Source organism: Arachis stenosperma, chromosome 9 (assembly GCF_014773155.1).
Source record: "Arachis stenosperma cultivar V10309 chromosome 9, arast.V10309.gnm1.PFL2, whole genome shotgun sequence".
NCBI lineage: Eukaryota > Viridiplantae > Streptophyta > Magnoliopsida > Fabales > Fabaceae > Arachis > Arachis stenosperma.
This window is the reverse complement of record NC_080385.1, coordinates 147,641,357-147,668,365: the sequence shown is the minus strand read 5'-3', so window position 1 is coordinate 147,668,365 and position 27,009 is coordinate 147,641,357. Positions and strand designations below refer to the sequence as shown.

The 27,009-nt window shown below is 31.7% G+C and overlaps 2 protein-coding genes across 2 annotated transcripts; both read left to right on the top strand.

The window, feature by feature from the left end:
* The first annotated feature begins 5,513 nt into the window (after nucleotides 1–5,513).
* LOC130947790 (ras-related protein RABC2a-like) lies at nucleotides 5,514–8,935 on the top strand. Its single transcript, XM_057876497.1, has 6 exons — nucleotides 5,514–5,868; nucleotides 6,392–6,460; nucleotides 7,513–7,578; nucleotides 7,690–7,811; nucleotides 7,887–8,015; nucleotides 8,174–8,935. Exons 1-6 carry the CDS (start codon nucleotides 5,676–5,678, stop codon nucleotides 8,273–8,275), a joined length of 681 nt encoding a protein of 226 aa, XP_057732480.1. The 5' UTR covers nucleotides 5,514–5,675; the 3' UTR covers nucleotides 8,276–8,935.
* A 3,325-nt stretch (nucleotides 8,936–12,260) lies between these two features.
* Nucleotides 12,261–15,153, top strand: LOC130947789 (monocopper oxidase-like protein SKU5). The gene is made up of 8 exons (XM_057876496.1): nucleotides 12,261–12,420; nucleotides 12,520–12,629; nucleotides 12,726–12,996; nucleotides 13,300–13,429; nucleotides 13,522–13,882; nucleotides 14,164–14,532; nucleotides 14,612–14,868; nucleotides 14,969–15,153. The coding sequence occupies exons 1-8, from the start codon at nucleotides 12,262–12,264 to the stop codon at nucleotides 15,034–15,036; spliced, it is 1,725 nt and encodes a 574-aa protein (XP_057732479.1). The 5' UTR covers nucleotide 12,261; the 3' UTR covers nucleotides 15,037–15,153.
* Nucleotides 15,154–27,009: the final 11,856 nt, after the last annotated feature.

The following is a 27,009-nucleotide window of genomic DNA, read 5'->3' as shown; positions in this document are numbered from 1 at the left end:
TATGTCGAAGAAGAAGTCAGCAATGCGATTTGTTAGTCGAAAAAATAACAAAGTTGTGAACTTCGAAGTGGAGTCATCGAGGATGGTCAATCGATGGAGAGAATGTTAATCGACTAGGACTTATCGAGAAGGAGTGAAGCAATCGAAGAAGTAAAAAAGTTAATAAGTGAAGATGCCTAATGACAGTTACAGATGACACTCAAAGAGAGTGGGAATGGTTATTCAAGGATTGACGTACGTGGAAGTTATATCTGAATTTAATTAGTCGAAGACTTCCATAAATACATGAAAGATTGAAGAAATAAAGGTTGGAATCTTTTCGGAGAAAACACTCACACTCACTCATATCCCCAGCGACTATCTGAGTTAGTCAAGAGTCTTTCTTCCTCGAAGAGTTCCTTCCATGTCTTTACTTTTCATTTAAATTCCCTGCAACTTTCCTTTTCATGCAATTTATCTCCTTTGTAATGTTATTTCGATTCCTTTAAATTCAGAAACTTTTATCCTTTCCAGTATTTACCTTTTAATTTGTCCTTTATTTTTCTAAATACTTTTCCTATTTAATTTGATTTATCTTTTATTCAAGTCATTTAAATTTTATTGTTCATTTAGTTCCTTCTTCTTCGTCATTGTCAAAGGCATGGATTTGCTAAAAATTGACAAAACAAATTGGCACGCCCAGTGGAACAGTTTTAAAATTTAATTGTATCAAAATTTGTTGCTTTCAACTGTTGCATTGTGCATGCAGTGTTGATATTTGGTGCATGCGATTAAGAAGTGGTAAAATTGTTACCATGTCTGATGAAGTTAATCGAGATTACCAAGTGGGCTCCTCATCAAATAATTCAGAATCGATGGCTGAGTTTTGACAATATATTGACGAAAGCCATCATGATTTAGTCAACCTGTTGACTCACCAGATGACTACTATTTTGAATCCTATCCTGGTTGACAATGAGTCAAAATATGATCGACTGGTTAAAAAAGTCGAGAGAATTACTCGAATTATCGATTATGATGAGAAGAATGTATTTAACAATCCTGAAAGGGAAAAAATATCCCTTATCTCGTTCGACGAGATCAAAATGCTGATGAAGTTTTGAATAGACTTCACACACAGCGTGGATATCATTACCAGGTGACAAGGATTGTTGATGATGTCCTCAATGGAATGGGTATCAACGTGGGTCTCATACAACGACCTTATTTTGTTTCTGCTTTTTCTTCTGCAGTGCAAATGACAGAAGTGCTAATAGGTGTAAAAAATTTCAAAATAATTATAAAATTTGCAGGAGAAGCTGGAAAGTCAACTGTCGAGCATATAGCTCACTATTTGGTCAGATAACGAAAATCTGAGAATGAAGTTTTTTCCTGTTTCATTAACAAAAAATGCTTTCACTTGATTTTCAAATCTGAGACCCAGTTCGATTTTAACGTGGGCACAATTCGAAAATACTTTTCATGTTCAAATTTATAGAGCAGAATTAAATGTCTCGTTGACAGATTTACTTGCAATAGAATGAGATGATGGAGAATTGATAGATGACTATATAATTCGATTAAAAAATGCTCGTAATCAATGTTATGTGTCGGTCCCTGAAAGCGAGATTGTCAAAATAGCCATCAAAGGTCTTGGCTTGTATATGCGTCGAAATTTACTCAATATGTATATTTCCGATTTAGCCTATTTGGCTGAGAGAGTTCGACAAGTTGAAAAAATAAAAGAAGAAAAGAAGAAAGAAAGAGAAATGGTTGAATATGAGTTTGTCGAAAACAATATTCAATGATGATAAGTATTTTTTCTTTTGACCATCTAGCAAAAAAAATCATCAAAAATAATATTTTCGACAAGATATTGTTGAATTCTTCGACAAGTCAATGTTCAACAAATTCGAACTTTATCAAGTTACAGGTACATATTGGAATACTTTGAAAGGAGTTGCGTACTCTATTAAAGTATATACAAGTATGTTAGTGAGAAGAAGTTCTTGAGAAGCAGTTATTGGCAGTTGTTATAAAATTTTAGATAAGAAAAAGCTTCTCTGTTCACTTTGGAAATTGTGAAGTTGGAAATTTGAAAAAAAAATTATGATATTTTTGAATAATCAAATATAACAACTCTCTGATCACAATGATCCGAGAAGGAAAAGAAAAATTACCATGATTTAGGTAATATGTTGTCATAAAAAAAATTCGATGAGGTATCGAAAATGAATATAGCTGAAAATATTCAACAAAATGTCGAAGATCCAATAGTTTGACAAACAGCCACTTTGCCTCAAGATGTTGAAAACAAATACTTGGGGGCATTTCTTATATCGAAGATAATTTTTCTTCGATAAATTAAAACAAAAAGAAGAAGACATCGTTGAAATATGGGATATCTTTATCCATTTTGTTATCCTTGACTCTTCAAGAAGAACACGATATATGACTAACATTTTTTTTATGTTTATATGACTAACATTTTTTTTTACTCTCTTTTGTATATATGTGATCTGCGTACTTACTTTGTAAACTATTTTTATTTTTATTTTCTTTTTGCCTTTATAATTTATTCTGTATGACTATTATCTCTTGTAACGCATTTTTAAAAAAAATTACCTTGAAATTATATTTACATTTTTAACGACAAATTAATCTTATATGCAATATTAATAAAGAGTTAAAGTTTATAGGAGAACATATTAATAACGCTCGACAATTGACATTGGTCACGACGTGCTGAAAGTTAGACCATTATAATTTGGTATTAGAATAATTTGTCATTAGTAGGCTATTAAAATTTGGTAGCAGAGCAATTCGTTTTTGATATGCAATTTTTAAAATCTTCTGCAGATAATGACGTATTAGCTCTTTTTTTTTCTTTACCTGTGTAATTTCATTAAATCTTTCAAATAATAAAAAAGAACTTGACACAACTCAATAACAAAACTCAGTTCTTTTCACATAGTCAGTTTCTCATCCTTCACATGAGAACTATATCCAATTAAAAAGTATAACTAAAATTATTTTGTGTCAACATGCCTTTAATATATAACCATTTTTTTTCTTTACAATAATTATTCATTCTAAACATCATCTCGTTTCACACTAACAACAAGTCTCCTAAAATACCTTAAGATTGAATTCTTAACCAACCGCATCCCTCAAATACGCACTACATCAAATTTAGTCACGACCTCCTTATTTATCTCTATCAAACCTAACATATTTAACCTATATTTTTCTTAAAATTTTTTAGTATATTTCATTTGTCCACTCCCTATCATGCTCCTCTTCAGTATCACATGAATCGTATTGGTACAAAAAAATCTCAACATTTTCTTATTTGAAAGTTTTATTGGAACTTATAGAGTCCAACTAAACTTTATTATTATTCCTTATAAGTCCTGAATCAAGTCCACTTCTATATTCTTGATAATTTCACGTTATTGTTCTATCCGACTCACCAATTTCACTAACTACGGGAGATTCCACAATCTTTCTCTCCCATAATTTTCATAAATGTAGATTTAGCAATTACCTCTTTAGAATGATTCTATTTTGAATATTATATATTCCACTCATACAAATCTACCTTCGTAATTACCATTCTACCCTCAACTTCTACTCCCCCCTTCACCATATCCAACATCAATCTACCACCACATTATGAACTTTTGTCAGTTTGACCAGTCTTCTTATACTAATATTTTCAGTTATAATTTCTAACTCCAATACTTGTTTCACATGTTTGTCATTGTTTCTTTTTTCATATTTCATCTTTGAGAAACACTCTTGTACATAATTTTCATGACCTACTTCTTTTACCAGAATGTCAAAGTCACTCATGTCTATGGTGATATGAATCCATTCACAAATAACATTAATTATTCAAGTGTCAATTTGTACTATGCCTGCATTGAAAGATGCACATGATTTCATCGCTTCATCACACGCAACTATTTCTTTTCACTAGCTTCCTATAGTTCTAAATATATCTACTAATCATGCATGCAATGAGATATCAAAACACTTCATCTATACTCTTTTAGTTTCTCTACATTCTTACTCTCCCACCTCTAAACACTATGAAATATTTCTAAGAGACTATTCATTTTAAATATGATAGCTTTTTTTATGTTCAGGATTCTATGGATTGTCAAAAGAACTTTGTAAGTATCCAATTCTCATATTTGCATCCTATGAGGCCAATGCTTCATCACTACCGACTTCAAAGATTTAAAATTTATTGCCTTCATTGTTTTCCTTACTATACTCCTCTATAACCAATTCAAATTCTCTTTGGCTACAGACATTTTTATCTTCTTTGTCCAGCCATTTTCACGCGAATCCTTATCCATTATATACTTTTTCGTTTCTATAACTATCTCAGTCAGTTTAAAAATTTTTCACGTTGTGTTCTTCTATTATCTACAATTTTTTTTATCAAATTCCTTTTCTAACACCCTTTTCTTCTTCATAAAAGTGATCCTTTATATTTTGTCTCTCCAACAAAAATATTTTTTTTCTTAAATTCATACGATTTATTTCAATTATTACTTTTAAAGCTTTCTCTTTGTAGTGTATTTTTTTTATAAATATATTTTTCATTTTTTTTACTCCTTCTTATTTTAGTGATTTATATTATCAAATTAATTTTTGTATAGAATAAATTTCGTTAATCTAACTTTTTAACTTTAAAGTTTTATTATATAAATCAATTTAATAAATTTTTATATGTCATTATAATATTTTATTTTCATATATATTATAATTTAAAAATACACATAAATACAATTATTATATTATATATCTATTAATATCTAAATTTTCTAAAATTTAATAAACTTAATTAACAAAATAATATAACATAATTTAAAGAATAAATTATAAAATTTATAATGTATATAAAATCATTTACCCATATAAATCAATATGACTTACTTCTAAGGTAAATAATCTCCTTTTTTTCAAGGTTTTAAAAATCAAATAAATCATTAAATTGGTATAGTTAGAGGTTTAAAATTTAAAAATCAATCAAAATTAAATTAAATATAATAAAATAAAATAATATATATACCATATAGTTTTTTAAAAAGATATTTTTATATTTTATTACTAAAAATGATTAACAACTGAAAATTATTAATTTACCAAATTTTTTAGCAATTTTAGATTTTTTTTATTAATTTACTAAGAATAACTTTTTTATCCAAAACTGAATCAATTTAATGACTAATTTTTAATTACTTCGGTCGAAATGGCCGACTCAATCCCATTCCCGTAACAATGCTTCTTTACATTGGGTGGAAGATGATTCCCCGGAGGGTGAATGTTAAGGAGTAAGGAGAAGTGAATTGAGAGAGAAGAGAGAAGAGGACAAAAACGTCAATAGCCGGCAAAATACATGGAAGATTGTGTTGTGTTGTGTGCAACACAAGGAAAGGAAGGGCGCGTGGAGTGATCCAAACATTAGTACTACTTAACAAGGCATTCTACCAAATAAGACATTTGTCCTAACTCTTCTACACTCCTTTCCTTGGACCAAACTCTTCAATCGCATCCATCTTCATTTCTCTCATTCTCATTCACTCTCTTCACTTTTTGAGTTTTGAAGTTAATTACTTTGACCCCTTTTCTTTATTATGTGAAAGTGACATCAACAATCATGGTTGAATGAATCTACTTGCATGCTCTTATTCTTGAATTTGGAAAAGGTGAAGAAAGAAAAGAGAGAAATGGGTTCAGGTTCAAAAGTAGGGAATAGCAGCTTTGATTACTCGTTTAAGGTGTTATTGATTGGTGACTCTGGTGTTGGCAAGAGCAGCCTCCTCCTCAGCTTTATCTCCAAATACCTTCATCATCATCTTTCCCCCACTATTGGTACCTTCCTTCTTTTCTTCTTCTTTATCTTGCTTTCTCACTAACAATGGAACATGCTCTATAATCTATTTCATGTCTTTTGAATAGAGGCAGAGTTTATTAACTCAACTTTCTTTCAATGTATTATTTCATCTAAATTTGTGGTCCATATTTTTCCCTTCTAGCATTTTGAACTAAAATTGGGACAGGTTCATGCCTTGCCAATATTTTGTATTCAATGTTGTATACTATATATATATTCATTGAAATTAAAAGTTGCATAATCTTCTCATGTATTGTTTCAGGAGTTTCATTATCCATTAGTATCATTTTTTCTGTATATTATTAAAATCTGTCATATACTGTGAAATTATTATGTTGGTTTGATTACCTTTTATTTGTTCATAGTTTATCAGAATTTGGTGGCATACATCTAGCTTTGAAGTTTTTCACTTAAATTTTTTTGGTAGATTGAGTGCTTCACTAACTCAGGATAATTTTGGATTGTAATTTTCCCTATTTATTTATTAAATTACTGAGACAGGTGTGGACTTCAAGATCAAGCTTTTTACCATTGGTGGTAAAAGAGTGAAGCTTACTATTTGGGACACAGGTAACTGTTTTTCTAGTTATTTGATCAAATTTTCATTTTTTTTGTGCAAATAAAAACAAATTTAGGTAGTTAATTAAGAATCTTTATTGTTCTGACTCTATGTTCTGCGTGAAAGAAGTTGTAATATTAAGTGCTTTCTTTTCTTTGTCTCATATAAGAATAGTTTATCCATAATATTTCTTTTAGAAAGTGATATTCTTTTAGAACTTTAATTCCTCTCTTTTGTTTTTGGTATCATTTGTGTTGTTAAATGATTATTAGAGCAACCTGAAGATCCTTGTACAATAAGGATTAAGGAAACAACATAATTATTTTGCTTGTATTTGAAAATTTTGAATACCAACTATTTCTTTAAACCCACTTGAGTATGTTCATGATTCTGTAACCGACCAATACATGAGAATTGAGAAGTAATGATAAGAATTACATCCTGTGTTCTTCATTTTTCTTTCTTTGTCTTTCGCCTTCTTTCCATTCCCTCAAGTGGCAAAGCTTTTGAAAGCTAAATTTAGTGGTTTTCTTTTACTTTTAAAAAAGTAGAAAAAATAAGAGATCAAGTCCGAGTTAGATGCCATATGTCAAATGTGGTAACATGAAAGTTTGATAAGGTGTTGAAAGCTAATACATCCTGAAATATTTATATGAGAATGTTCCAGCATGAAAGTCGCTAAAAGAAATGTTAACTTTAAGGTTTGATGTGAACTTTTGATCCAAAGGTGGATTTTGTGGAAAAGTTTCATGTTTATGAAGTAAACAGTGATGTATCTTGAATTTGATTCTGTCAATGAATCCTAGTCTTGTATAATCTATCTAAGGATGAAAAGAAAGTGTTCAAAATCTTGAATATGATTAACTTGGTGATGGTGAAATGCAAATCACATGTTTAGTGTTCCTTCTTAAACATTGATTTATGTCTAATAGCTTGGGCATTCTCATCTAACATTAATAGGTTTATATGATCAGTGTAAGTTTGTTTCGGTCATTTTTTGTCTATAACAAATTCAGGGGTAGTCTAGCATCTTAGAGTATGCTTAATATTTCTTTTCTTCCAGCTGGACAAGAGAGGTTTGGAACGGTAATAAGCTCGTATTACAGAGGCGCCCATGGAATCATTCTTGGTACGCTCAGATGTCAAAAATTTATACATGTACACTTCGATTTATGACTTAACTATTGCTTATAATCTTGATCTTTAACATCTTTTTTTCCTTCACAATTTTCTAATTTAGTCTACGACGTGACAAAGCGCGAGTCATTTACAAACCTGGCGGACATATGGGCAAGAGAAGTTGAGCTTTACTCCACCAACCCCGATTGCATCAAAATTTTAGTTGGCAATAAAGTGGATAAGGTAATTAAGTGTTATGGTGAATAAAAGGAGAACTTCTATTTGTTCCTTACACTTTTCTTTGGCCTTACATTTCAGGAGAGTGAAAGAGCCGTTACAAAGGAAGAGGGTATGGCTCTTGCGCAGGAGCATCGATGCTTGTTCCTAGAATGTAGTGCCAAAACTCGGGAAAATGTTCAGCAATGCTTCAATGATCTAACACTAAAGGTATATGAGTCTTTATAAGTTTGTTAACCTCCCCCCTTCTTGATTAAGTTAGTGATTACTTGCGTCACACGCAAATTATAGTGTTTTAATGTGAAATATGTAACTTCTTGTTACTAACTAAATCTTTTGGGTCTTCCAAATAAAACAATTATGTACAGATGTTAGAGGTTCCGAGTTTACGCGAAAATGGATCATCGATAGTTAAGAGACAAAAGCAAATACACAATAAACCTCGGAGTGGCGATTGTTGTTCGCAGTAAAGTATGCTATAGGCGCCACATGAATTTGAAACAGGTATTACAACAAGTGATGACACAATCAAATAGTTGGAATGATCATATAAATGTTCCAACATATTTTGAACCTTGTTTCGGTAACTTCCCGAAGAAGGGACTAGAGATCGAAATTGTCCTCTTATAGGACCCAAAATCAACATAGGGTGAGAAATACTTGCATGTTTCTGGAATAAGTTTAAGGCTGCACTAAGAACTTCACAACTACTAATTTTTTTGTTTTTAATTTAACACCAAGTCTGAATAATTATTATCATTAAAATTGAATCGGTGTGGATATTCTTAGAGTATGGATTAAATATGCTTCAGAAGCATGTGAGTATTTCTCCGAGATTTGCACTTTTTCCGAACAAATGTACATCTTATTGTAAATATATGCCTCCAGATTGTGTTAGTAGGAAAATATGTAGCAAGTTTATATGTGATATAAATTTGGTTTTGCCATTGGGTAATAATCTTGATGAAAATCAGAGTGTAGTGTCGATTTTTCCATTTTATTTTTTTCAAGTAATAGATATATAGTAATTAATTTATTGTAGGGAATCAAGAAGTTTTTCATATTATGAATTTGATGGTGGTTATATTGATATAACAACATAGTCTATATTTTTCCATTCACTGGCTCTCAGCAGTGATTTTGGACCATTAGTGAAGAAGTTTCTGTATGTTCTTGAAATAAGTTTATTATTATGTGTTTTTGATAACATTTTTATTTTTATAAATGTTAATAAAAATTATATATAAACCAAGAAAGAGTGATTTGAGTATATTTATTTCATTATAATTATACTTTTTGTAACTTGAGATTGTTATACTAGGTCACTATTTAGATTTTAGGCATGTACCAAATTCAATCTTCCTATATGTTTTCTACGTAATAAGTAAAAACAAAGCTACGCAAGGTAGAGTTTAAAGGGGGGCAAAACTCTAACTTATGTACCAAACAAAAATCCAAAAATATATAAAACAAGTTTCTATCCCACTCTTCATACTTAATGTTTAAGGGAAGAAAAAGTTTGGATTCCATTTTTAGGCCACATTATTCTGCGTATAATTGTGTCTTGCTACATTAGACAGTACATATGGGACAAACACCAAACACAAAACCTTAAGAAAAAAGCTACTACAAATAATGTATTTTTACCCTTGCAAAATTGCTTTGCTGAAGATAATTATTATCTAATTAATTTGAATTTATGTATGTACAACGATGGGTGCACATGACGAAGTTGGGTTAATGTAGTTGAATTTGGATACGGTTCTCTGGTTTTTATTTATCATATTATTTTTTTTAATACAAATCCAACAAAAGATTGGATTAAACTGAATTGATTTGATAGTTAATTAAATATATAATTTTGGAAATTATATATAATAAATTAATGAAATTTAATAGATATCATATAATATTTATATTAAAATAAATGATTTTAAAATGAAATATAATTAATATTATATAATATATATATATGCAGAGACGAATTCAGAAATATTATTATAGGGGGTCAATGACATATATAATATTATAAAATTATGCAAAAAATTATATAATGTAAGATATATATTACAAAAATATATCGATAGAGAATATATTTTAAAGTGTAAAAAATATGTATGTACTTTTTACTAACGAAGTACTCGATTCTTAGCATTATAAAATTCATCGAAAATATAATCTGTGTTAAAATTTTCAGCAATTTTTTTTCAATATAATTAAAAGGCAATTAACAAAAAATTCATCTTTTATTTTATTTTTTAGTCATTCTTCACAATATTCATAGCTAAAAAAGATCTTTCAGAGAGAATTAATACCAATGAATCAAAAAAAGACGATTACAAGAAAAAAATCTACTTGATGAGATTTGAAAAATTTTATTTAATTAAAAAATATTAGTAATAATATATTTTTTATATATTTTTAATATTGTTACTTACTTTTTAGATATTAGAAATTATTAATATTTAGGTGGACTAGACTATTATTTATAGGATAAAATATACTTTTTGTTCCTGAAATTTGACAAAAGTTTTCAAAAATACCCTTAAATTTTATTTTGTTTCAATTGTGTCCGAAGTTTTCAATTTGCATCAAATATATCCTCGACGGCTAAATTTTCAAAAAAATTTAAGATCAATCTAACAATAATAATGCATAAAAATTATGTTTGATTTTCTTGTGTTGAGGGGTTGTTCTTATGAAATTGTTGTTGAATTGATCTTAATTTTTTTGAAAAATTAGCCGTCAGAGAGATATTTTTTACGTAAATCAAAAAATTTTGGGATAAAATTGAAACAAAATAAAACTTAGGAATATTTTTCAAACTTTTGTCATACTTTAGGGACAAAAAATATATTTTACCCTTATTTATACTAGATTAAATATTAAATAAATTTTTTTTAAAATTAAATCATATTTAACAACTTACTACTATTAATTTTAAAAAAAAAAAATTGGGGGAAACTAAGGCCTCCATTCACCCCATATGTGCGTCCGTGTTAATATATGTATATATATAAATGATTAATTCACATATAGAAACATTTTGTTAACAAAATTTGAAGTTTCTAATATTTTTGTAATGTATTTATTTAAGAAAAAACTTAAACTTTTACTTTATGTAATCTTAATAAGTGATTTTAGAATACTCCATATATAATTATTATTTATTTAATTTTCAAGGAAGATTTTCATGCACCGATCCTATTTCATTAATTTCCAAATTTAATGCCGGCTTATTTATTTCCAAAACTGTCATTGTGATATCAGTCAAGTGTTGTTGAATTCGTTAGCATTTATGCTCTTGGTATTAGGGGGTCTTGGTCAAAGTCACAATGCATCAATTTAAAGTAGCACATATATTGTTTTTATAGGAAATGTTTGGTAACAAAAAAAAAAATAATCAAAAATAGTTATAATTTGTCTTATTTAATATTATTAATTATTATTATGATGATTAATGAATGTTAAATAAAGTAAATTATGTCTATTTTTTTTATTTACTTAGCATTATCGATTTCTATAAAAATCAATATGTGTCAATCTCTTAACTTTTGAGAAGACTTATATATTAAGACTTACATATTTTTCGAAGTTGAATGCTTGCACCGAACAAATTTTTGAGATTCTACTTATATTATAAATATTTATAAATATTTCTGAGATTGAAAAATTATATTATATTAGTCTTTCAAAATTTTTCTATTTTTTTACTTTTCTGGCAGTAAGTGACTTGACACATCTCTTTTATATTAGACTAAACGAAACAATACCATTTTAGTTTTAACGCTAAATATTTGATAAAACGATGTCGTTTAATCTTAATAATTTTATCATTTTTATCATTTTTGTGGAAATAAGATGTTTTGTGGTTAATTATAATTAAATAATGTCATTTCATTTAACATTTAGCTTTAGAACTAAAACAGCTATTTTGTCTAATTCAATATTAAAAGGTATGTGCCAAGTAACTCGATGGAAAAAGAGTGGAAATCAATGTGGTGCAATTTTTTTAATTTTGCGAATTTTTATAATACAATTAGAATATTAAAAATCTTTTCGACACAAGCAATCAATCTTAGAGATCACCTTAGGTTTAACTCCATGAAAATAACTGAATTATTTTACTATACCTAATATTATATCAATTTTCCTAATTTGTTCCGAACTATAATAATCTAGTCACCGAAAAAAACTATATATAACCTTTGATTTAAAAACCAATTTAAGTCTTCTAGTCTATTTTTAATTCATTCGAAATTACGCCCTCCCTTTCTTTCACATGAATACGGAAAGGTGAAGACATGCAATAATAATAAAAACATACCTAGAAATTTTCACCAACCTAGGACACTTGTATCTTGTGTTATAAAATTGTTGGTTTTATAGCCTATTTCTATTTCCTTTGTGGGAAGGCTATAATATATCACTTGTTATGATCTAAGAAACAAAAAAAATGAGAATCAATGGCTATTATTGTAGGGTGTTCATGCTCTTCACCTATACTACATTTCTAGTTCTAGAATTTGTTACAAGGTGTAGTGCCATTGAAGTTTACCATGAATGGCATGTTTCTCTTGATACAAATGTTTCACCTTTGAATGTGAATCAAAGTGTATGATCAACAACTTCTCAAAAGTCTTTTGTAGCTTGTGATGAATGATTCTGCATCTTAACTATGTTCCTAATGTTTATTTATTATTCTGTTCAACAGGTTATTGCTATCAATGAAATGTTCCCTGGTCCCCTTATTAATGTCACAACCAATGATGTTGTCCATGTCAATGTCTTCAACAATTTGGATGAACCACTACTCTTCACTTGGTACAAATATTCTGAATTGAGTAAGGGTATTCTTGTCAATTGACAATAGAAGATGTATAATGATAATGTGATATCGTTGTTCTGATAATGGTGTAGGCATGGTATACAACAAAGGCTTAACTCTTGGCAAGATGGAGTTTCTGGAACAAATTGCCCCATTCTACCTCATCATAATTGGACTTATGTCTTTCAAACCAAAGATCAAATAGGTACCTTCTTCTACTACCCTTCTATTCAATTCCAAAAGGCCGCCGGGGGTTTCGGAGCGATTCGAGTCAACAATCGCGATGTCATTGCCGTGCCTTTCCCCAAACCGGAAGCCGAATTTGATCTTCTTATAGGGGATTGGTCTACTGAAGACTACAAGGTCATAACCATGAACTATTAGCCATGAATTTATGTTTCTTGCGAAACACTCAACAATGTTACATTATAATTTAATTTTGATGCACTATCAGTGTAAAATAATTTATATGTGCATATAATTACGTAATGTTACATCAGTAAGAATAACTACCTTTCACATTAACTGCGTGAATGGTTATCCAAAAGAATGGATGTAATTGCACGACTGTAAAACACTTTATACTGTCAGTACATCAAAATTAAACTTGTTACAGATCTTTTGAAATGGAAGGAGTAAATGGCATTTGTTTTATGGTTTGGACAGATAAGTAAGTCGATGATGCGAAATAAGGATGTAAATAGTTATGCAGTTCCTAAATTCATTCTGATGAATGGAAAAGGTCCTTATGGAAACAACTTGTCAAAGTCCTTTGAGTCCTTCACTGTCACACGAGGTTTGTAAGTTGTAATTGTACATCTCCCGGTTTGATTTGATTCAAGCCGGAGCATTTCACATAATTTTTTTATCTCCTTGGCTACATTGCAGGTAAGAGCTACAGGTTTAGAATATCAAATGTGGGGAATGCATTGAGCTTGAATCTCAGAATTCAGAATCATGAAATGCTACTAGTTGAGACAGAAGGCTCTTATACCAACCAAATCCTATTGGATTCTCTTGATGTGCATATTGGCCAGTCCTACTCTGTTATTGTGACGACGAATCAAAGCGAAGCTGATTATTATATCGTCGCCAGTCCAAAATTAACCAACACAAATGATTCTAGCGACCTTCTAGGTATAGGAGTGCTTCACTACTCAAATTCCACCAAAGGTGTTACTGGACCTCTGCCAACTGGACCAGACCCTTTTGATGTTGAATTTTCACGAAATCAAGCCAGATCCATTAGGTAATTATATTAAAAAAAGGTCACTTTCAATCTTGCTCTAAATTCGAAGACTTGTTCCATTTTTTGTGTGTGTACTAATTCACAATTCATTTGCGAATTTGTTTACATACCAGAACGTATTGCTTTTTGTGTAACTAACTAGGTGAAGACTCACATACAAATGTGTTTGTGTGAAATTAATAGTCGAGAACCATTATCTGATGGTTTTTGACTATCAACTCCACATAAAGACAATTGCATATAAGTTTCGACCAACTAACCATTCAATGATAACTGAGCAGCTGGAATTTGACCGCGGGAGCGGCAAGGCCTAATCCACAAGGAACCTTCAATGTTAGCAATGTGACTCTGTCACACACCTTCATTCTTCTAGGTTCCCTGGAAGAAATAAGCGGCCTACCGCACTATGCCGTCAATAATGTCTCTTATTACACCATTGGCACGCCGTTGAAACTCGCCGACCACTTTGTAAACGGCAGCGGCGTATATCAACTCGACGCGTTTCCTCATGACTCTGTCAATGCTAATGCTTCATATGGAATTTCAGTTGTTTCTGGTAAACACAAAGGATGGGCAGAATTTGTCTTCAAAAATAAGATGAATGTCATGGATACTTGGCATTTGGATGGTTTTGGTTTCTTTCTTGTGGGGTAAGTTAAGTGCCTTTAGGATTTAGGATTCAAAACAGAATCTATCTAGATTAAATTCTTTTTTAATGATTACTAATAGGTTTGGAGATGGAGACTGGACCCCGGCCTCACGTGATACTTACAACCTTGTTGATCCGGTCGTTAGGTCTACCGTCCAAGTTTACCCCGGAGGATGGACGGCGGTTTACGCCTTCCTCGACAATCCCGGAATGTGGAACTTGAGGTCACAAATTTTGAAACGATGGTACTTAGGCCAAGAACTATACATTAGAGTTTTTGATGCTGATCCTGACCCTGCTAAGGAGAGACCACCACCAGAAAACCTTCTTTTATGTGGTTAGTTTTGTTTACAGTTACATTCAATTTTTTCTTCGTTAAGATTGGAAATACAAGACAAATGATTGTGATTTTCTTTTCTATTATTTGAAAACCGCAGGGATATTTGAAAATTATAGTGCTCCAGCACCAGCACCAGCACCAGCAAGTTTTCCAACCGTTTTATAGAAGGGAAATTTGATTTTGAGAACCAATTCCAACATGGTTACTAAATAGCAAAAAATTCTGTGTTTAGAGGGTTATATTTTGAACTGAGTTTAGCACTGAAATGTGATTATATATACACACACGTAAGTTTAGGAATACTTCAGAATTGTTTCACTAATATTAAAAAGTTAGATTGATTCCTGATTTTATTCCAATTTGATTTTATTGCGGTTTAAAGCTGTAAGTACTTAGGTTTTTTATATATTTGTAACAAATCTTTTATGAATTTACTCTAGACAACTAGAATTTTTGTCAAAAAATTATGTGTTTGAAAAATGTATAATTTGATTAATGTGGATCCTCTCCAGTGAAAAAAAAATTGAATAGTGTTAATTATGATCTCTCATCTTTTATTGTTCTCTCTCATATTTATTTTTTATCCTATTTATAAAGTTAATGGTGAGAGATCACATTTTATTTTTTCAAGTGTTAAAAAAAATTAGGGAGGATCCATTTCCTTTTAAAATAAAAAAATGAGGATACTCCTATTGGCTTCTAGCCTTCTACAACATTAATTTAATGCATAGTTAAGTGATTGTCAATAAATAAATGCAGAAAATTGAGAAAGCTAAAGCGAATTGCTTCTTGGCAAAGAGGATTTTGAATTGGTTTGTTTCATTTTGATAGTGTAACATTAGGTAATTGAATATAGGTGAAAAATTGCTTTATATGCTTTATATTTTATTTTTTTATTTTTATATCTATTATTTATTATTAATTTTACAACTAAAATATGGTACGTATCATTCTTTATTGTAATTGAAATAAAATATTTTTTCCTAAAATTAAAGATTTCTACCTTTTTTTTTATCTCTCTCATTTCTTCAACCACTCTATCTCTTTTATATATCATTATTAATGACTAATTATGAATTTAATAATCAAAATGTGTAACATGACATTCTTTAATTATATTAAAATTAAAATTAAAATATACTTATATTATGTATCATATATTATTATCTAATTTAATAATCAAATATGTTACATGACACTCTCTTATTAAAATTGAGAGAAAATATTTTTCTCTAAAATTAATGAACTCTATTCCTAAATTCTCTCATCTACCTTCTCATTTTTTTCTATTTTCTCTCTCATTTCCACTCTATAATTTATTTTACATTAGTAATTTGACAAATTAAAATATGTAATTGAGAGAAAATATTTTTCTCTAAAATTAATGAACTCTATTCCTAAATTCTCTCATCTACGGATCTACCTCTTTCCATTTTTCTATTTCTCTCTACCATTTCCACTCTATATATAATTTATATTTTACATTAGTAATTTGACAAATTAAAATATGTCATCTGATATTTTTTTATTATAATTAAAATAAATTTTTTTCTTTCAAAATTAACAAACCCTCATTCTCATTCTTCATCTTTATCTTTCTCTCTCTTTTCTCTCATTCTCTATTTTTTCTACTTTTCTGTTCTACAGAAAATAAAATTAACAAAATAATATGATTCAAATAAAAAATATTATTATATATATATATATATTTTTTGTTTTTTATTTAGTTTTAAATTTTTACCGCTTATCTTTCTAATTTATATTTTTATTTCTCTTCTTTCAAATATTTATTACATATAATTTGGAAATAATACTAATGTTATAATTAAAAGTTAGAATCAAGATTCAATTGTTTTAAAAAAAATAATTTTGGGTTAATTTTATAACTATCAATATAATTTTTTTATGCTAATATCTAATTATATTTTTATATACATAGAGAAAAAAATTTTTAAATAACAAATATAAAAATTAATTAGTTCTATTTGTACAACAGACTTAACACCTAATTAAATGTAAAAGTATATACATTAAATTGTTTCAAATTTTAGATAACAAATGTTAAAATTAATTATTAATAAAAATTAGACTTTTTCATATAAAAATAATAACTAAAAATTTTATTATTTAATTTTTTGTCTACAGAAATTTTGTCTTCTTAACCAGAATCTTTTGTCAACCTATAACTTTTTTTTTAAAGTAATTTGATTTTATAAATATTTTATGACATGTATAATCTATACTATTAGAATAAGATGGACCATAATTTTAAAAAATGTATATTCCTATAATAACAAAAATACTAGTTTGTTAATTATATTTAGCGTTTAATCAAGCTGTTTATCTTTATTTCTATTTATTCAGTACACATAAAAAAATAACAAAAAAGGAAATTGAATCGGTTGGTTTAATATAATAAAAATATGTAAAAAAAAAAAGAACAAGGCAACAATCATGGTGGTTCATCACAAACAACGGATAGACAATAATGAAGATATTCTTACAACTACTATATTATTGTTTAGTCTATTTAATTTATATTATTATTATTATTATTATTATTATTATTATTATTATTATTATTATTATTATTATTATTATTATTATTATTATTGTGAATTTGTTATTATTATTATTGTTGTTGTTGAAATAAACAATTTTTAACTTAAATAAAATTCTAAGTGTCTTTTTTACCGTAATTTTTGTTTTTAAAATATCAAAAAATAATTACAAAAAAAAAATAATAAACCCTCATATTAGTTTGATTGAAAAAGAAAAAAAAAAAGAAACAGGTCAGCAAATCAAAGAATGATGATGGTGTGGAGCAACGAAAATGGTGGCGGAAAACATATTTTAGTGGTCAATGAAAAGTGGGATATCTAATTTTTTGTTTTTTTTATATTATTTTTTGTCTTACTCATAAAATTAATAGTAAGAGATCATATTTTATTCTCTCAATTATTAAAAAAAATTGAGAAAATTTATTTCTGTCGGTGAACAAGTTTTGAAACATCATTATTTTTAAAAGGAAAAGTATGGGGAGCCAATGGAATATTTGTATAATACGTACAATAGAGGTTTAGAAAGTATTAGAGATATAACTATTAGTGTTACTTTTTCTTATCAGTGTAAATCTCTGGGATGAGTAGTATCATAACATGGTATTAAAACTTTAGATCCGAAAGGTCAAGAGTTTGATTCTCAGTGAATCTAAAATCAGCTTAAACTTTTGGATAGTTATTCTAAAAATTATAAGTAATGTTTATTTTGTAACTCATATAAGTCATTGGCTCTCTAGCATGACTCTTTTCAAAAATCTATCCGACTTGATAAATTTAAAGAGATGAAACCGACTATTTTTATAAGAGTTGTTTGAGAAAAATATCATTGTCAAAATAGAAAAAAAGTTTTATTTTAAAGAATCATCATTGTTGGTACTGTGTCACAAAGATTTCACCGATCAAATTTTTTTTGCACAATTAGAATAAATAGGTTATTATCAAAACATATTTATTTTATTCTTGTAGCATGTACAATTATGTGTAATAAGTTATATGAAAATTTAGGTGGTGTTTGGTATGAAGAAATATTTTCTGTATTTATTTTTGTTGAGCCTAGTTTGATTTTGGGTTAATGATGACAAACATTCATTTGGGTTGAAAGCCTAATATTGTGTAATGTGTGTGCTAAGTGATGCAGGCCCACTTGTAGGATTGCTTCAGCCAAAATTAGTGTGGCTTCAGCAACTTAAGGCATTATAGTTTCAACACTTCAGCCCATTACTTGCCATTTGAGAAACAAATCAGTATATGAGCCAGAAGAGAGAGCACCGGACAAAAAGAGAAGAAAGAAAAGGACATCTGTCAACATCAAGGATAGCTGGGGCTCTAGCAAAGCAACAAGACACAAGGACAACTCCACCTCTCCAAGAACAAACAGTACACTAGGACAACCACTAACCCAAGGATATCAGCTGAGCAATACTAGGATCGTGGTTGAGTAAAATACCAACGAACAAAGAGCACAAAGCAGCAGAAGTAAGGAAATAGAGCAGAATGCAAAAGAAGAGCATGCCAAGAAAGAAAGCAAGGAAAAAGGACCACAGAGGTAGTAGACAAGCTCCTCCAGCAACAGGGGTAGTGGAGCATGATGAAGAAGGACAACTTGCTAGCTGTGCCAGCTCCAACGGACAGCAAGAAAAACAAAACGATGAAGCTACAATGAAGCCAAGTTGAAGATATATAACAAGCTTCACTCCACCATTTCAAGTCAAGAAAGAGAGAATACACACTCAGAGCACCATCTCTAACACAGAGCTGGAATCTCTTTCTTCTACTCAAGCTTAATTATGATCTTTGTGTTATGACTGTCTTGCGTTATTTTCTGTTTTGAGAAAAGGCAATTATGTGAGGTTCAAAAGTCAAGAGAGAAAAGGCAAGAGTGATGCAAAATAGGCACTAATTTCTGATGTATTTTGGGTTTCTGAACTAGGATTAGTTCTCCTTACCAAGTTGGGTTAGCACTTGGGGAAATTGAATCTGGTTGATTTCCCTTCCTAGTTGGGTCAGCACTATGGGAAGCTAAGCTTTTGGTGATGAAAGCTTAGGAGGTAGATATTAGTTGAATTAGGGAAAAATTCAATAGTATTGGTGTATGTAATCTGTGAATGATTAGTGAAAATTCCACCATGGTTTGTGGTGGAGACTGGATGTAGGATTCATGGCACAAAGAATCCGAACCAGGATACATGCTGGTCTTCATTTTCTCTTCCCTGCTCTTTTATGTTCTGCGTCTGAGATAATTTAAAATAATTTAAGAGTCTGAAACTTTAAGTTTTAAGCCAACTTAATTCAACACCCCCCTTCTCAAGTTCAACTAGAACCATCAATTGGTATCCAGAGCAAGGTCTCAAGGAGGCAAGCTTCACAGCTTGGAGCAAAGATCCATGGCCAACAACATGAGTCCCAACATCGTGGTGTTCACAACTATTTTTACTGGAAAGAAAGAATGAGAATCTTCGTGCAGTCAATCGACTACAACATCTAGAAGATCATTCTCGACGGTCCAGACGTCCCCACTAAACAGAATGCTGATGGAGAAGTTGTGGCAAAGGAAGATAGTGAATGGACAGATGAAGAAAAGAAGAAGGTTGAACTCAATGCCAAAGCAATCAACCTAATGCATTGCGCAATCAGTTTCGAAGAGTTCAGAATGGTGTCAAGGTGCAAAACGGCTAAAGAAATATGGGACAAGCTCAGACTCACTCATGAAGGCACTAAGCAAGTGAGGGAAACCAGAATTGACATGCTGATGAAGGAATATGAAATGTTAAGTATGAAAGAGGATGAGAGCATCGATCAAATGTTCGAAATGTTCTCCATAATCATCAACAATCTGGATGCAATAGGAAGGAACTACTCTAAAGAAACTCTAGTGAGAAAGATCCTGAGAAGTCTTACTAAGAAATGGGAAGTAAAAAGCACAGCCATCTCTGAAAAGAATGATTTGATTAAAATCACCTATGATGAGCTGAGAGGCAAGCTTCTGGCCTATGAAACCACTCACATGTCTCAAGACAAAGATGACAAAGAGAAAAATATAGCACTAAAATTAAGGATGGCAGCCCAAGGAGAAGAATCTGATGACAGTTTCTCAGATGAAGAAATTGTGCTCTTTGCAAGAAAAATGAGAAGACTACTGAGATACAAAAGCAAAGGCAAAGGAAGCTCTTCATCCAAAGAGGTCAAGAAAGATCAAGCCAAGTTCACATGCCATCACTGCAAGGAACCTGGTCACTTCAAGTCAGATTGCCCTCAACTTAAGAAAGGCAAAAAATCCAAGAAAGACAAAAAGAAGGTAATGATGGCAACATGGGAGGACTTGGAGAACGACACCAGCTCAGAGAGCTCAGATCAAGAAGCTCAACTATGTTTGATGGCAGATCATAATGATAAAAGTAGAGATTCAGAAGATAGAGCATCTCCAAAACCTCAACCTGTTCTCCATTACTGCAAAACAAGTACTTATTTCATGTTCTTTTACTTTTTACAATCAACCATGATAATTATTGATATCCTGACTAAGAGTTACAAGACAACCATAGCTTGCTTCAAGCTGACAATCTCCGTGGGATCGACCCTTACTCACGTAAGGTATTACTTGGACGACCCAGTGCACTTGCTGGTTAGTTGTGCGGAATTGCAAAGTGTGATTGCAATTTCGTGCACCAAGTTTTTGGCGCCGTTGCCGGGATTGTTCGAGTTTGGACAACTGACGATTTATCTGTTGCTTAGATTAGGACTGTTTTATTTTGTTGGTTTAGAGTCTTTTATTTGAGTTTAGTTTCATATTTTAAGTTTGGTGTCAATTGCATGCTTTTGTTTTCTTTTATTTTTCGAATTTGCATGTCCTTAGTCCTTTCTTGATCCTTAAAAATTCTAAGTTTGGTGTCTTCTTTGTGTTTTCCTTTAAGTTTTCGAAAATTGTGTCTGATTTTCTAAAAATTTCTAAGTTTGGTGTCATTTTGTTGTTTTTTCTCTTTCCTCATTTCAAAAATTAAATCTTTTTCAAGATAATTTTCAATCATATCTTCTCAATTGCTAATTCCAAAATCTTTTTTTAATTACTAATTGATTTAGTTTTTCAATTTGTTTTTATCTTAATTTTTTTAGTTTTCGAATTTTATTTTATTTTATTTTAAATTTTTCGGTCACCTTTAATAAAAAAAATTACTTTACTTGTGAATCCATATCATATTCCCTTCTCCATCATGGACCTAGTGGAATTGAACAGTCCAGAAGGCTCTGGGGTCATGCTAACCACATTACAGCTGCATAGGGGAGTAGCATCTGTATACCTCCCATTAAGCAGCAGCTTTGAGCTAAATCCTCACTCATTATCATGGTGCAGCAAAATTGCCCGTATTCCGTCTCCACAGGAAGAACCTACTGAGTTTCTGGCACAATTCTTAAACTTGCTAACATAGTACGTGATAAAGAGGTGGATCAGGATGTCTACAGATTAATACTGTTTTCATTTGCTGTAAAAGATCAAGCTAAGAGGTGGTTGAATAACCAACCTACAGCAAGCATAAAGACATGGAAACAGTTATCAGACAAATTCCTGAATCAATTTTACCCTCCAAAAAGGATGACACAGCTAAGGCTGGACATCCAAGGCTTTAAACAAGAGGATAATGAATCCCTTTATAATGCCTGGGAGAGGTATAGAGGTATGCTAAGAAAATGCCCCTCTAAAATGTTCTCAGAGTGGGTACAGTTAGACATCTTCTACTATGGGCTTACAGAAAAAGCTCAGATGTCTTTAGACCATTCAGCTGGTGGATCTATACACATGAGGAAAACGATTGAAGAGGCTTAAGAACTTATAGATACTGTTGCTAGAAATCAACATTTGTACTCTAGCAATGAGTTCTCTACAAAAGAAGAAGCTATGGCAGTAGCCACTGATCCTAATCCTCAAGAACAGATTGTTGAGCTTAATCAGCAATTACTCCTAATGACAAAACAGTTGGCAAAATTTAAAGAGATGCTCCAAGAAACTAAAATTGCCAACAAGAACATAGAATCATAGTTAAATCAGACAAAACAACAGTTATCTAAACAGATAACAGAGGAATGTCAAGCAGTTCAACTGAGGAGTGGGAAGACATTGAATAACACTGCTCAAAGTAGCAAAAAGCCAAGAAAGGAACAATTGACAGAGGATAACCAAACCACTGCCCAAAATCCCTCTGAGGACAGTAAGAGCCCAGAGAGGAGTACTTCTGGCGTTCAAACGCCAGAAAGAGGGAAAAAGCTGGCGTTAAACGCCCATTCCTTGCCCAGTTCTGGCGTTCAAACGCCAGAAAAGGGGGAAAAGTTGGCGTTAAACGCCCATTCCTCACCCAATCCTGGCGTTCAAACGCCAATGAGGAATCAGACACCTGAGAGTGCTGATAGTAACCCCTCTAAAAAGGCTTCTCCAACCACCTCTGTAAGGAATAAACCTGCAGCAACTAAGGTTGAAGAATATAAAGCCAACATGCCTTATCCTCAGAAACTCCGCCAAGCGGAATAGGATAAGCAATTTGCTCGCTTTGCAGACTATCTAAGGACTCTTGAAATAAAGATTCCGTTTGCAGAGGCACTTGAGCAAATACCCTCTTATGCTAAGTTCATGAAAGAGATCTTAAGTCATAAGAATGATTGGAGAAAAACTGAAAAAGTGTTTCTCACTGAAGAATGTAGTGCAGTCATTCTGAAAAGCTTACCAGAAAAGCTTCAAGATCCAGGAAGCTTTATGATACCATGCACATTAGAAGGTGCTTGCACCAAGACAGCACTGTGTGACCTTGGAGCAAGTATCAATCTAATACCTGTATCCACTATCAGAAAGCTTGGGTTGACTGAAGAAGTCAAACCAACCCGGATATGTCTCCAATTTGCTGATGGCTCCATTAAATATCCATCAGGCATAATTGAGGGCATGATTGTCAAGGTTGGGCCATTCGTCTTTCCAACTGACTTTGTAGTGCTGGAAATGGAGGAGCACAAGAGTGCAACTCTCATTCTGGGAAGACCTTTCCTAGCAACTGGACGAACTCTTATTGATGTACAAAAAGGGGAAGTAACCCTGAGAGTCAATGAGGATGAGTTCAAGTTAAATGCTGTAAAAGCTATGCAGCATCCAGACACACCAAATGACTGCATGAGCACTGACATTATTGACTCTTTAGTGGAAGAGATCAATATGGCTGAAAGTCTAGAATCAGAGTTAGAGGACATCTTCAAGGATGTTCAACCTGATCAGGAAGAACCAGAGGAAACAAAAGAGTTTTTAAAAATCCCTCAGGAAGTGGATAAACCTCCCAAACCTGAGCTCAAACCACTATCACCATCCCTGAAGTATGCGTTTCTGGGAGAGGGTGACACTTTTCCAGTGATTATAAGCTCTGCTTTAAATCCACAGGAAGAGGAAACACTGATTGAAGTGCTAAGGACACACAAGACAGCTCTTGGGTGATCCATAAGTGATCTTAAGGGCATTAGCCCAGCAAGATGCATGTACAAGATCCTATTGGAGGATAATGCCAAACCAGTGGTTCAACCACAAAGGCGGCTAAATCCAGCCATGAAGGAGGTGGTGCAGAAAGAGGTCACTAAATTACTAGAGGCTGGGATTATTTATCCTATTTCTGATAGCCCATGGGTGAGCCCTGTCCAAGTTGTCCCCAAGAAGGGAGGCATGACAGTGGTTCATAATGAAAAAAATGAACTGGTGACGTCGGGATTTTTGCCAGTAAAGAAGTTCATAAAAACAGTCGCGTTGTAGATATAGTTTCTAAACTAACAGAAATCCCTTCGTACAAACGTTTTGGTTGTCACAAGTAACAAACCCCTTTAAAATTGATAACTGAGTATTTGAACCTCGGGTCGTCTTCTCAAGGAAGCGGGAGGTATGTTCTTATTATTGGCTATGAAAAGGTAAAATTGGGGTTTGGAAGTAAGGTGCGATATATTATATGACAAGTAAAATAAAATAATAATAGCTGTAAAATAAACCTTGGCAAGGTATAAGAAATGGAGGTCCTTTCCTAGTTATCCTTATCAATTGTGATGAGAATTGGATTTTCTCCCACTTTGTTAACCTCAACTATGAAGGTAAGTTAAGTGGATGAATTCCAATTTTCAATCAACAATGAGTTTGATAACTCTAGAGTCACCAATTATTTAACCAAAGCCAAAAGGAAAGAAAAATTGAAACTGCTGGAATAAAAATGCCTTCAGATGGGAGCAATAATCATGTAAATAAAAGAAAGTAATATTAAACTGAAATACCTCAAATATAATAAATAGAACATTCAATCTTAACATGAAAAGTTCATAAGCCAATTGGGCAACATAAATCAAATACAAATAAAAGTATTAGAGTAAATAAAAAAAAAGAGAACATAAATAGGAACATTGAACCTGGATCGAGAGTCACTCTTAAAAACTAAGAGAAGTCCTAAATCCTAATCCTAAGAGAGAGGAGAGAACCTCTCTCTCTAAAAACTACATCTAAAACATGAAAAGTGAATTATGAGTGCCTCCTCTGAATGGATACATTCCTCCACTTTATAGCCTTTAATCTGTGTTTTCTGGGCCGCAAACTGGGTCAGAAACAGTCTAGAATTCGCTGGTTTCGAATTTGGCCACGCTGGATTTTCGTCATTGCGACGCGGCCGCATGGATCACGCGGTCGCGTCGCCTAGCGTCAGGGAAACTATATCATATTATATATCAAATCGAAGCCCCGGATGTTAGCTTTTCAACGCAACTGGAACCGCGTCGTTTGGACCTCTATAGCTAAAGTTATAGCCGTTTGAGTGCAGAGAGATCAGGCTGGACAGCTTAGCAATTTCTCCAACTTCTTGCATTCCTTCCTCTTTTGCATGCTTTCTTCCCATCCTCTGAGCCATTCATGCCCTATAATCTCTAAAAATACTTAACACACATATCAAGGCATCTAAGGTAGATCTCTCTGACTTATTTATTGATGAACTGCACTACATTATCAAAAACATTTCTGTGAATTCTAAGAAACTCTTGGATAAGTATGCAAAATGTAAGAAAAAAAATGAGGCATTAAGGACAGAAAATGATCTTCTTTTGAAAAAGATTATGGCAAATGAAACTGGTAATGAAAAGTTTTTAAAAGAAGAAAACACTGCCTTGCGAACTGAATTAGAAAAATTCAAACTCAAGCATGAAGTTACTGCTTCCATTTATTTGATTTCTGAAAATAAAAAGCTGAATGAACAAATAAAAAATTTGAATGAAGACTTAGCAAAGTTTGTTCAAGGTTCTCAAAATCTGAACAAACTGCTTGCTAGTCAAAGGTTTGGGTCTGAAAAATCTGGACTTGGATTCAAAGAGAAAAATAAGGCTGTTTTCAAACAAAACTTTAAAAAATCTGAAGCCTCCTCTTCCAAGCTTTTCAAACCAAAAGGATTCAGCAAACCTCAAAAATCAGTGAGCAAGAATCAGAGCTACAAGTGCAACAGAAATGGTCATGATCCTCCTCAATGTTTCATCTTTCTTAGGTCTTTTGGTAATGATAGTAAACTATATAAAGTTGTTCATGATTTTAATACTCTTGGGCAACCAAGAAGATTTCACATCAAAAGATCCAAATGGATTTGGATACCTAAGGTTAGTTGAAGAACATGCATGTTTGCCTTACATCCAAGAAGAAAAAGGACATGTGGTATCTTGATAGTGGATGTTCAAGGCATATGACCGGAAGGGCTACTTTCTTCATTAAACTCAACAAGTATGATGGAGGATTTGTCACTTTTGGAGATAATGGTAAAGGTAAAATAATTGCCATTGGTAAGGTTGGCAAAGATTTTTCAACTTGCATAGATAGTGTCTTTTTAGTTGATGGGTTAAAGCATAATCTATTGAGCATAAGTCAATTGTGTGACCTTGGATATGCTGTAACCTTTAGGAAATCTGATTGTAGAGTCATAAATGAGAAAATAGAGGCTGTTTTATTTGTTGCCAAAAGAAGTGACAATGTTTATGGTATCACTCTAGATGATCTAAAAGTTCAAAATGTAACTTGTTTCTCTTCAATGGAAACTGAAAAATGGATGTGGCATAAGAGGTTAGGACATGCTAGCATGTTCCAAATCTCTAAGCTTGTAAAGAGATGCTTAGTTAGAGGTCTTCCTAATATAAAGTTTGATAAGGACATCATTTGTGATGCTTGTCAAATGGGTAAACAAATTAAAACCTCTTTCAAACCCAAGGAAGATGTCTCTACTAAGAAACCATTAGAGTTGTTGTATCTTGATCTGTTTGGACCAACTAGGACTCAAAGTCTTGGAGGAAAGAGTTATGGCATGGTAATTGTGGATAACTATACTAGATTTGGCTGGGTGTTCCTCTTGCTCATAAACATGAAGCTTTTTCTGTTTTTGAAAAATTCAGCAAAAAGGTTCAAAATGAAAAGGGTTTAAAAATTGTTTCAATTAGAAGTGACCATGGTAAATAATTTGAAAATCAACAATTTGAATCTTTTTGTGATGAACTAGGCATATCACATAACTTCTCTTGTCCTAGAACACCTCAACAAAATGGTGTTGTGGAA

Excerpts from the sequence above, each read along its gene's own strand:
- LOC130947789 (XM_057876496.1), top strand. The coding sequence starts at position 12,262 with ATGAGAATCAATGGCTATTATTGTAGGGTGTTCATGCTCTTCACCTAT. Across the intron at positions 12,421-12,519 it reads CTTTGAATGTGAATCAAAGT|GTTATTGCTATCAATGAAAT; the intron begins GTATGATCAACA and ends TCTGTTCAACAG. Across the intron at positions 12,997-13,299 it reads GGTCTACTGAAGACTACAAG|ATAAGTAAGTCGATGATGCG; the intron begins GTCATAACCATG and ends TGGTTTGGACAG.
- LOC130947790 (XM_057876497.1), top strand. The coding sequence starts at position 5,676 with ATGCTCTTATTCTTGAATTTGGAAAAGGTGAAGAAAGAAAAGAGAGAA. Across the intron at positions 7,579-7,689 it reads CGCCCATGGAATCATTCTTG|TCTACGACGTGACAAAGCGC; the intron begins GTACGCTCAGAT and ends TTTCTAATTTAG. Across the intron at positions 7,812-7,886 it reads TTGGCAATAAAGTGGATAAG|GAGAGTGAAAGAGCCGTTAC; the intron begins GTAATTAAGTGT and ends CTTACATTTCAG.